Source organism: Rutidosis leptorrhynchoides, chromosome 2, assembly GCF_046630445.1.
Source record: "Rutidosis leptorrhynchoides isolate AG116_Rl617_1_P2 chromosome 2, CSIRO_AGI_Rlap_v1, whole genome shotgun sequence".
Lineage (NCBI taxonomy): Eukaryota > Viridiplantae > Streptophyta > Magnoliopsida > Asterales > Asteraceae > Rutidosis > Rutidosis leptorrhynchoides.
This window is the reverse complement of record NC_092334.1, coordinates 123,228,259-123,239,594: the sequence shown is the minus strand read 5'-3', so window position 1 is coordinate 123,239,594 and position 11,336 is coordinate 123,228,259. Positions and strand designations below refer to the sequence as shown.

Below are 11,336 nucleotides of genomic sequence, written 5' to 3'. Positions count from 1 at the left end.
CCATTGATGCCAAGTATTACGATTGTTCCGCTGGATGTTAAGCAATATGATTACAGTTTTTTCTTCTTCATATTCTTTGATCACAGCCTGATAATTCATTGTGAATTTTGACATCGCTAATTTGGGGTTAGATTGTGGTGAGAGAGAATTGTTTAAACGGATGAAGTAAGTTTTTGAAAAAGTGATGGGGATTACATGTTTTCATAATCAATATATTTTGAGTTTTTCTATTAGTAGCCCTAAGGGCTATCCTTAAGAACAAAATTGTGCATAAAAAATGGTACAAAAAAGGTAGTAAGTTAGTTATTCATAAGTTAGTGGGGTGGTTATTATAAATGTACAAATATACAATGCATGTCTAAAAATTTTAAGGATAGTCCTTAGGGCTATCATTACAAAAACTCATATTTTTTAATCAATTTATAATATTAATTTTCTTTTCAATTAACATTTTTTTATTAATTAACTTGTTAATTATAGTTAATTTATAATCACAAATTGTGAGAATTTGACATCTGTAAATACTACTTGTCATTATTCCCTTTTAATACGTCTCTAATGACAATCAAGCTAAACTATTCTTTTATATATATATATATATATATATATATATATATATATATATATATATATATATATATATATATATATATATATATATATATATATATATATATAAATTATTCTTTTTTATATAAGTATACAAGTAAAGTATACAAGTATATAGATATATTAAAGAGTATAGGGTTAACGGATTTACCGTCCATGTCTTCGAATTACTCTGGGTTTCTTTCTGGATAGCAGTTGGGAGCAGGTTATGTAACTGTGAGACATGAACGCGTGGGTGCTTAAGTCTTCCTGAGCGATTTCGTACTGCCGTTAAAAAATAGGTTAACGAATTTTACTTTTCTTAATTAACAAGACATGTGAGACTAAGGTGCTGTTTGTTTTTTAAGATGTTTTTGTCTGAAGATCTACGGACCTCATCTGTAGAGAAGATGTGGCCTGAAGGTCTGTAGCCTGAACACTGAAGACTGTTTGTTTTTTTGTCTGCTATATTATATATAAAATAAAATCCCTCTAATCATTTTTTTCAATTTAATAAAAAAACAATAAATTTTGTGGACTACTCCGTAGTTCATAATATGAAGGGAATAAAGGGTTTAAATCTAGTTAGTCGATTCGCTTTAAATAAAGAAGATATAAAATATCTTATCTTCACCTAATTTCACTCAAGCTATTCATAAAAACTCAAACTGGAACATCGTTCGTCATTTAGATCGATTATTTAAAAAGTATCTCAAACTCAAATCAAAAAATTCTTATTACTCAGATCTCAATACAGATGGTTGAACATAGATTATTACAATAACAATACTCAAATAGAGATGTTATCCCAAATGAGAATCAAACCCAAAAACAAATTAAAAGAGCAAGAGAGATGATGTCGATGTAGTGTGTACAGCCAGAGGTGCTGCCGTCATAGTGGTGGTGCCGTCGTAGTGGTGGTGTCGCCGGCACCAGAGGTGGTGCGTCCAGAAGGGTGTCACTCTTCAAAGGTGGAGGTGGGATTGTTGGTGGTGAAAGAGTGGAAGATAAAAGTTGCTGTACAAAATAAATATGAAAATGTCTTCTATGTTTGGAAGCTATATTCTTGAGCTGCAAAATTGAAGACATTTGCAGATCTTATTTTGTATTATGTCTTCGAAAAAACAAACCGTCTTAAATGAAAACGTCTTCCCACCCGCAGACATAAGCAATAATAAGGTCTTCAATTAAAAAAACAAACACCACCTAACTATTTTAAACAAAATGTTGAAACAACTTACTTGCAATAGTTCGGACCGTTCGGTTGATTTGGTGAAAGATGCACGATATTTCATAACTTTAGGGACGTACATTAAAATTAAGTTACCCTGTCATCATTCTAAACACCAAATAACTCCGAAAACGTAATTTGATTTCAATTTCATCTTTTGTAAACCAAAATCCCCAAAATAAAACCAAAAACTTTTGCAATTTTTTACTTTCAGAAAATGCATACCCCCAATAACTCAAAAAACACACAATTATATTTCCGTACGTGCTCCTTACAACCATTGTTAGTTTGTTTTATTTATAGAGTTTTACATTTTTGATGAATTTTCGTTATAAAGTTCACATTTTTAATCATGGGTAATGTGTGTTTGTAATCTTACAGTTTGTTTTTATCATTTTTTTTTTCAGCTTACAGGTAATTTGAGTTTGATTCAATGGTATGCTCCCTTGCAGGTGGCCATATGACAACCACCTCACATATAATGTCAGGTAAAAACAAGAATTAAAAGAATAATAATATTGATTATTTCTTTTTTAACCTTTAACATTATTACACTAGCTTTAAAAATTTCAATGTTGTGTTGTGTAAATGTGATTTTTGGTTAGTAATTCATAATAATTTACATATATATAGAGTATTTTATATTTTGAAGGCTGTTTAACTGATGTTCACATATTAGGGCATAAATGTGATAATAATTTAAAGTATCTGGTTAAAGTTAGTAATTTTGTTAAATTGACAGATAATGTAGGGAGTTGGAAGTTAGCAGCTCAGTATATTCAAAGGGAACTTAAAGAGGCAGATGAATTAAATTTGCTAGATGAAGAAGGTAAAATTTGCCTATTTTACTTATTTGGCCTTTGCAAAAAGATTTCGTGTCAAGTTTACTACGGAGTATTTAGATGTCATAGCATAATGCTAGATTATGATCTTGCTGATATTGTTGTATTTTGTGTCATGAAACGAAAGAAATGTGTTGGACTTTGTTTTGTTACAACAGACAGATACTTTTTGCTTAAATTTCATTAAATAAACGATGAAATCACTCAAGTAGAAGAAGTGGGACGTTGTTAATGTGTTTGAAAACATTTCACATTCTGAGGAATAATATGCTACAAGTATTAGAATTGTGAATGTAAGCCTTCATATATGATATTTATAGAGCATAAGAATATGTGTTAGATGCAATGTGTTTCGGCTATTTGGTTGTGATGTCTCAGAAAATGCTGAATTTTGGGTATCACATATGTATTATATATAATATATAATGGATAAGTTAGTGGTGGAAAGTCAACCCGTGAGTAATTAGTGGTGTTCATAAGTTATAACTAATCAAGTTTGTCGAGGAGGTTGTTATCAAGATTTGAATTTTGTCGCGGTTGTCCATTTGAGATGGTTAAAGGCTGTATCTTTAGTAGCTATATGCATTATGCTGAGTCATGGTATACCATACTATACTATTTTCTATTATTTGAAATATAATGTTAACTAAACTATAATATGTGTATATACTCACCATTCATCTCATGGTTGTGGCCTAATGCAGATATGCATGTATTTGGTTTGAGGCCTATGATGGATCCATTGATATTGGTGAGGTTCCAAACATGTTTCTTACAAGAATTATTTTCTGATTATTTTCATATTCTGCTCAGGGGAATAAAAAATTAACTAACCTTTTTTATATGGAAAACACCGTAAACTCATTGATTTCACCATTGTTTATCTACAACTTTCCAAATGCATGCATCTTTCAGTTGGGTCATTTTCATTTATATTTCTGATGCATTTCGTCTTGATTTTCAAATATTAATTTGCAGGTTCGTTGCAATTCTTGCAAGAGGCCAGTGAAGAATAGCCAATATGCAACTCATGCAGGTAACCTTGTCTTTTAAATTCTTTAAAGTTATGTATTGTCTGATTTTAGCTGTTAATGGTCTCATCATAACCGTTAATGGTCTTTTTATGGTTGTAACATGTTTATAGTTGTATATCATTGTTGTAAAAGTTGGTTGAGTCGGCCGACGCATCTGTTTGGGACTAATCCGCCCCGTTTTGCCCAAAACCTCATAAAAAATAGTCAACGCTAAGAATTTGGGTAAATTCTGGGTCAAAGTCAGTCAATGTCAAAGTTGGTCAAATTTTTTATATTATTTAAAATTAAATTTTGTGCCCTATATATATATATATATATATATATATATATATATATATATATATATATATATATATATATATATATCCTTTATTTAGTTATTAGTAAAAGTCAAAGTTGGTCAACGCCTGACTCGTCCCTCCAAGGTCCCGACCGACTAATCCCCGACTCGTGACTTTTACAACCTTGTTACATATGTTATACGAGAGAGTGATGAACAAAAAGTAACTTAATTTACAACATCACTTCATGCTAAACTTAAACTTAAGATTTTAATATGTTCATATTTTTTGTCATATTTACAGAGATTTGTAAGTCATTAGATTCATTAGTAGACAGTACAAAAGAGACCGATGTTGTTGCTGTGCAAAAGAAACCCCCAAGAAAAGAGCGGAAGAAGTTACAATATAATACTACTAATATCCTCTGAATTTTTATTACTAGTACTTACATTTTGTCGTTATCTACACAACAAAATTTTCATTTGATTTCATGAATCTACAAAAAACATATTTGATGAACTTAACTTGAAGATAGCACAAGTTGCACCAGTTGGTAAGCCTCAACGATGTAATGCTTCTGCTGCTTCAAAATTTCACGCTAAAGAACAAAGTCTAAAGGAAACTTCATTTCCAACACAAGCAAAAGGTATATTTCTTTCACGTTACTGATGTTTTATCGAGGTATTTTTATATTATTTTTGGTGGTGGCTCTCTTTGGTTCGCATCTTTTAAATCTTCTAATCTTGCACAAAAGTAATGCATTTTTATTTGGTGGCATTTTTCTTTACATTTTTCCAATATTGCTTTTGTTTATGTACAAGTAAATATGCATATAATACCACCCTGTAGGTAAAGATAAAAAGCATTTTATACGGCTGCCATGTTAGCAAAAGTTGCCCGCTACCTGACGAACAAGTCATCGAATACAATTGAAATATTTGAAAATTTGTTACATACAGTCGAAAATTTTAAGGCTGGATTCACACAATAGAATTATGGGTACAACATTTTTTTTAAGGCAAGACCCCGAAGTTGTAACCAAGTGGCAATTGGTCTAGCGGAATCGAGGTAACCGCTCCAACCAAAAGGTTGTGGGTTCAAGTTTCGGGGTCGAGTTGGGGACTAGTCAGACGTTGACTTTTAGTGATATATATTTAGCATATGTATATTAGGCATAAATGTATCAGACATATATGTATAGATCACAAAATCTAAGTATACAAAATATTAGTAAAAATTTGACTAACTTTGACCAACCTTGACTTTGACTGACTTAGCCCAGACTCAGACCGACTTTCACTGACTTTGACCCGGCTTTTTAGCGTTGATCAACTTATTAGACGCTTTTGGGTGAAATCGGACGGCTAGTAACCAAACCGACTAGTCAGCCAAGACTTGAAATCATATCCCATTTTTATCTTTATTGTAATGTAATTAAAAACTTACTTTGCAGGTAGACAGTTCCAAAATAAAACACGTGAACGAAGTGTGAAAAACTTTGATAATGTCACTAGTCATCAAAATCCTACAAAACTCGATAACGTACAAAATGACGGGAGGAAAAGAATGCTGAATGACCCAGCTCCACTTGCTACTAAGATTTACTATTCTCAAAGAAATCAACGGCTCAGATCTGCAATAAGAAACATGTACTACAGAACATCCTATAAACAACAACTTGATGATGATGGCTTAACCAATATCCAATTCTCAGACAGTTATAATAACATTATGCCATCGACGAATGGTAATTTTCACTACAACCAAATTGATGACCAACTTGAAAAGGTATGCCATATATTGTTTTTTCTGTTGTATACCATTCTATTTCATGTTGTTGTATTGATACAAATCTTCTAGTTGTCTTATATATCTTTTTTTTTTTTTTTTTTTTTTTTTTTTTTTTGGGTGAGAATAGATAGGCCAGAATGTCCCATATATGGTGGAAAATACTGATACGATTCCATCGAAGAGTTCGGAAGCCGATTCAGACGAATTTAGAAAGTTCTTGAATTTCCCTGATCAGTTTATTGTGAATAATGAAGTAGGACCTAAAACAACTATCGAAAGTTTAGCAAGCGATATACTTCCTGCTGATGAAAATTAGGGTAACTTTTACGAACCTCATTTGATATCTTATATTTTCTCTTATATCCTTGATCAATCATAACTAATACTCCTAACTTTTTTTAGTTTATAATATTAGACGTCAAATAAGACTTCTGTTAAACATAAGATAACACAAAATTAGTCAGAAAGATCTGAAAATGCAACTGTCAATTCATATTACCTAACCCACCCGTTTTGCCATGTCATTGTAGCGTCATGGGGACATCTATTAGGACAAACAATGCGGCAATGCTCCTGCTGTACAGCCACTAAGGACATTTTTTGGTAGCCGAGGTCATTATTTCTTTATCATATTATTCTAACTTGTCATGCAAAACTATGGGAAACAAATGTTCATATCTAGAATGGCATTGGAACGAACCAATTCAAACTTGTGTTTTGTCATCTTACAATGATGTATAAATCCTCTACCAATGTTATTATTTTGTTCGAACAATGAAGATGACAAATGTAATCTTCGTTTGCTTTCAAAGTACTATACTTATGACCGAGTGGCTACTCATTATGAATGGTAGTTCATCGGTCTTTTACTCTTTTGCAATATTGATGTTCATAAACACATCAGAATATTATCATATATTTCTTGGATAACCACAGCCTTCTATTTCATTTTACTTGAACCATGTGATGCTTAAATCTTTATAGGTAAGTCGAATGATGTTTAAAGTCCATCAAGTGTCTACTTTTTTAATTGCGTGCATGGTTGCAAACAACTAGCTTGTCCTGACTCCGTCTCGATTGTCTCGGTCAAAAGTACAAATTGGTGACTATTGGTCCAAAGATGGGTCGGAGTCTGGAAAAGTTTGTTAAATCAGTAAAAATTGTCGTATTTTAGTTTGATTTTTTTGTAATAATTTAATAGTGATAGTAATTAATAGGTAGAATTTTTAGTTTTTAGCTTTAAAATATGTATATATAAATATATATTTATATAAATAAATGTCAACGTTGGTCAATGTCTATCTCGACCCCGTCTCAACCCTTTAAGCTCCTGACCGTCTCGATCCCGTCTTGTGCCTTTTTCAACATTGTTTGCGTGATGACTGAATTTGCTATGTATTGATTGTCTAATCACACTACTTTGTGTGACGATGACTTCATTCTAAGGTAAAGGTCAACAACAAAAACACGAACTTTAACCAAAATCGCATGATGTTCAACAACAAGCAATCATTCGATAACTGCATCGAGGTATGCACTATTTTGATCCTACTTTTACAGCTAGCCAACTTGGGACTTTATAGGTGCTTAAGTTACCTGATTTACAATAAGGTCAAAATGAACAATTTTAACCACCCTTTAGGCCTTGTTAACTACAATATGGAGAAGAAAAGAATAACATGATTTACACCAGAGTAAATACAATATGGAGAAGGAAAAGGATAACATCAAATTAACTACCTTTAATTACTTTTACTACCATTAACAAATGGATCAAACCTACAATATAACCAACTATACAAAGATCCACACTCATAACACCTTCAAGAATTTAAAATATTGGATTATGATTCACATACAAATATACAAGTTTCCAAAGTAAACATCATAACAAATCTATACAACTTGGAGTGTTCTGTTTTTACCAGGTACATATAAAGCACCTTGTTCATTTACACCCAAATCATCTGAATCAAGTTCCAGTTGATTTAAACTCCTAACAAACGCCGAAAACAAAGCGAAAGTTTTAGGCGAAAAAAATTCACCACCCATTCTCTGGTACAGAAATAGATCAATTCCATTCTCACCAACTAAATTCTTCTTAATTTGTTCAAAACTTTTCGCATTATCTGCAACACGCAAGTTCTGACCACAAATCCCGACACCATGTTTTCTGCAAGAATCTGTTATGTCTGCGAGAAGTAACTCGGGACTCGAAAACAACTCATTCGGCTGTTGTTCATCCAAAAGATCCATTCCTGGCAAGATCATTCTACACCCATTTTCACTAAAAACCTTTGCGATTTCTTAGTATCCGTTTCTGTTAATCGTACTATAAAACCCTGCTATTACCTCTGCTGGATGGGACCGGCTTCTGTACCATGAATGTATAAGAGGCAGTTTACCCAACACCATAACTGTAGTGTCGCTAAAAGACAATTTAGCTAACGATAGCATTCGGTTAGCATGAGATACGAGCTGGTTCGAGTACCATGAAAGAAAGAAATCACCATAAAAACTCTCCCATGATCCACCTTCTTTAAAGAAAGTGTCAGCAATAGGCTGCTGGTAGTAACTTGGTGCATCATGTGGGCCCCCAAGTCCCCAATTAGGGTTTCCAAAATTTTCGGCATGCTGTTTCAGATTTTGCATCATGTTTTCATCATAACATTGAAACTCCCCTGCACCATAACCAACTTTACTCTTGATTTGATCATGGTTAGACGGATAACGAAGCTCACCATCTGGTCCCATACCAATTGTCACCCCCTGCAAATGATTCAGCACATAATTCAACACTCGTTTCAAGAATTCAAGATTTCATCATCCTATATGTTAAAATTGAAAAAGATACCAAAGGGCATTTGTACCAGCGGTATCGTGGTGGCCCTCCAACTTGAGGGTTCATGTCCCACTTAGGACATATTAGTGGTTGTAAATATTCGTGTTAATGGTGTGTGTGAGAGTTTGCCTTTCAAAAAAAAAAAAAAAAAAAAAAAATTGAAAAAGATCAAAACTTTAAGGTTCTTACAGTGATTGTGGACCCCATATACGAAGCAAAACATGTCTTGAAGCTTTTGATGAACCCTTTATAAACTTGCATAGCAGTTTTGCCATCGAAAACATGAAGATCATCAACACCAAACGACAAACATTCATCATAACGCTTTCCAGCCCGATCAGTAAAGAAGATATCGGGTTTAGATTCACCGATTTTCAAAACCCAACTAGGGAGTGGGATATTATCTTGTTTGGATCCATGAAAACAGAGGGACACATGAAGTTTAAGACCTGATTCTTGAATCATTTGTACAAGAGTAAGGTAACCTAACCAATTATAATTCCCCATTGATTCTTTTTCTGCAACACCCCACCAAATTGGGAGCTCAACACCTTCAACTCCTAACAACTTTAAAGCCTTAAGTCCAGCTGCAATTGCTCTTGAATGGTTTATTGCATTACATTCAGTAACAGAATTCATAGGTAATCCAACATATAACTTCACACCATCTTCCTGCACATTCAACAAGTATCCATCCATACATACATTAAAAAAGTGTTCTACAAAACAATATGACTGAACATTTAAACTACTACTGTTAAGTAGATAACATCAATAACAACTTACATGATTGGAAATTGTAATATGTTCTTGAGATGCTTTGGCGGGAACAGCAGATTGAGAATAAGAAACGGATTGAGCTGAAACCCTAACAGAAAGATTATAGCTTTTTAATATTTGACCAGAACCCATCTGCAATTTAGTGGTAGATGGACTTATGATCATTAAATTATTATTAGTAAGATTTATGCCTAATTGGCAAATTTTGCTTGAAATCAATGACATCTCCATGTGGGTAAAGTAAAAATTTGAGCTTTTCTGCTGAAAACTGAAACGTAATTGGATAAATTGGTTTTGGATAATGGAATTTTAGGGTTTAATTAGAGAGATATGGATGATTTGATTTAACGGGATGAAAGAAAGTGAGAAATGTATATATACCCAGTATGAAAGTGTAAGTGGCCGTATGCCACGTGTCATGTTTTTAGAGAAGCAAAGGTTTGAGCCGCATACAAATTCACTCGGCTAATGAGTGTTCACCGGTGGTTCTGAATAATCTTCCTATCTTACCAAGCAAACTCTTGTTTTATGGAGCAAAATATAACCAGAAAAAAAGTGGAGTCATTGTTGACTTGGTTACATGAAAAAGAAGGTCGCCATCGGCTTACTAGTATTGAGGTCATCGCTTCAATTCAATTCAATGACGAATTTTGAACACTAACAACGAATGAGTCAAAATAACTCAATCAAAACATGTAGTTTCTAATATATAAACAAGTAGGATCGTGTATCTCTTGTAATTTTTCTTATAGTATTAATAATATCTTGGCTTTTCCAAAAAAACAATATAAACAAGTTCCATAAAGTTCAAAATAACGTAATCTCCGCATGTTCTAAATTTAATTTGGTGGGACCATGATTTGAAATTATCAAATTTAGTCCTTAAAACTATAAACATTACTAGGGGTGTGTTTGGATGAAAGGAGCTGGAGCTGGTAGCTGGAGCTGGAGCTTATGAGATAGAGCTGGAGCTGGAGCTTATTTTTTAAGCTAGTAGCTGGAGCTTATTATTTTTTATAAGTGTTTGGTAAACTATCTGGAGCTTATTTTTCAGTTCATAAGCTCTATTTTTTTCATAAGCTACTAAAAGTAGCTTATTTTTTCAGAGCTTATGATTTTCATAAGCTCTACTTTTTTTCTCTACCAAACGAAGCTTATGACTTGGAGCTTATTAAAATCATAAGCTCAGGCTCCTATAAGCTTTCATAAGCTCCAACAAGCTCGTCACCCAAACACACCCTAGCAATGACATAAGTTTTTAGGGGGATCATGGCCCAACCAGCCCCTTAGATCCTCCGTCACTGCTTCAACTAAGAGAATATGAGTTCAAGTTTAAGTGTAGATATTTATATATATTTATGAAATTTAAGGTTTGTAAGCATTGGCGCAACTTGAAACTGGATATAAACGGGGCGGGTGTAAAAATTTGAGCAAATTTTCATGGTCAGCAGGGTAAACACTAAACAAAACTTTATTTTTTTAGTACTACCTCCGTCTCATTCCAATAGGCTAGTATTCCATTTTGGGTTGTCCCATTCTGATAGTCCACTTCCATAAATAGAAAGGAAAGATGATATTTCATTGGTGAATTTGGAGAGAGAAGATATTTCATTGGTGGAGAAAAGAAGTTAGTGGGATTTCCTAAAACTGCGTGTTTTTTGTCTGTGGACTATTGGAATGAGACGGAGGTAGTAATTTTTTTAACTTTTTAGTGTACTTTTTTTTATACGTTAAATCTAGGTGGGGCGGATACCCCCTTTCTAAACCACTATGTTCCGCCACTGTTTGTAAGTTTGCATTTCGATAATTAAACATGGTGATTAAATGGATATAAAGCCGTGTGAGTGAACTGTTGACTTTCATTTTATGTTATATGGCCCTCAACTACTGAACTATCATCGCGGAACACTTAGTCACATAAAGAAACCAAGTAGATCCCACTTTGCT

The 11,336-nt window shown here is 33.2% G+C and overlaps 2 protein-coding genes across 2 annotated transcripts; one reads left to right on the top strand and one right to left on the bottom strand.

Moving 5' to 3' along the window:
- The first annotated feature begins 1,951 nt into the window (after positions 1-1,951).
- LOC139891346 (uncharacterized) lies at positions 1,952-6,592 on the top strand. Its single transcript, XM_071874306.1, has 10 exons — positions 1,952-2,079; positions 2,227-2,307; positions 2,562-2,648; positions 3,366-3,412; positions 3,640-3,697; positions 4,280-4,394; positions 4,516-4,622; positions 5,430-5,764; positions 5,895-6,084; positions 6,298-6,592. The coding sequence occupies exons 2-9, from the start codon at positions 2,253-2,255 to the stop codon at positions 6,081-6,083; spliced, it is 993 nt and encodes a 330-aa protein (XP_071730407.1). The 5' UTR covers positions 1,952-2,079; positions 2,227-2,252; the 3' UTR covers position 6,084; positions 6,298-6,592.
- A 987-nt stretch (positions 6,593-7,579) lies between these two features.
- LOC139891345 (inactive beta-amylase 9-like) lies at positions 7,580-9,741 on the bottom strand. Its single transcript, XM_071874305.1, has 3 exons — positions 9,396-9,741; positions 8,799-9,281; positions 7,580-8,536 (listed from the first exon to the last, which is right to left on the bottom strand). The coding sequence occupies exons 1-3, from the start codon at positions 9,618-9,620 to the stop codon at positions 8,075-8,077; spliced, it is 1,170 nt and encodes a 389-aa protein (XP_071730406.1). The 5' UTR covers positions 9,621-9,741; the 3' UTR covers positions 7,580-8,074.
- Positions 9,742-11,336: the final 1,595 nt, after the last annotated feature.

Coding starts and splice junctions, on each gene's coding strand:
- LOC139891345 (XM_071874305.1), bottom strand. CDS start 9,620: ATGGAGATGTCATTGATTTCAAGCAAAATTTGCCAATTAGGCATAAAT. Junction 9,282..9,395: donor ATATTACAATTTCCAATCAT/GTAAGTTGTTAT, acceptor TTGAATGTGCAG/GAAGATGGTGTGAAGTTATA. Junction 8,537..8,798: donor ATATGGGGTCCACAATCACT/GTAAGAACCTTA, acceptor AATCATTTGCAG/GGGGTGACAATTGGTATGGG.
- LOC139891346 (XM_071874306.1), top strand. CDS start 2,253: ATGGTATGCTCCCTTGCAGGTGGCCATATGACAACCACCTCACATATA. Junction 2,308..2,561: donor CACCTCACATATAATGTCAG/GTAAAAACAAGA, acceptor TTAAATTGACAG/ATAATGTAGGGAGTTGGAAG. Junction 3,413..3,639: donor TGATGGATCCATTGATATTG/GTGAGGTTCCAA, acceptor ATTAATTTGCAG/GTTCGTTGCAATTCTTGCAA.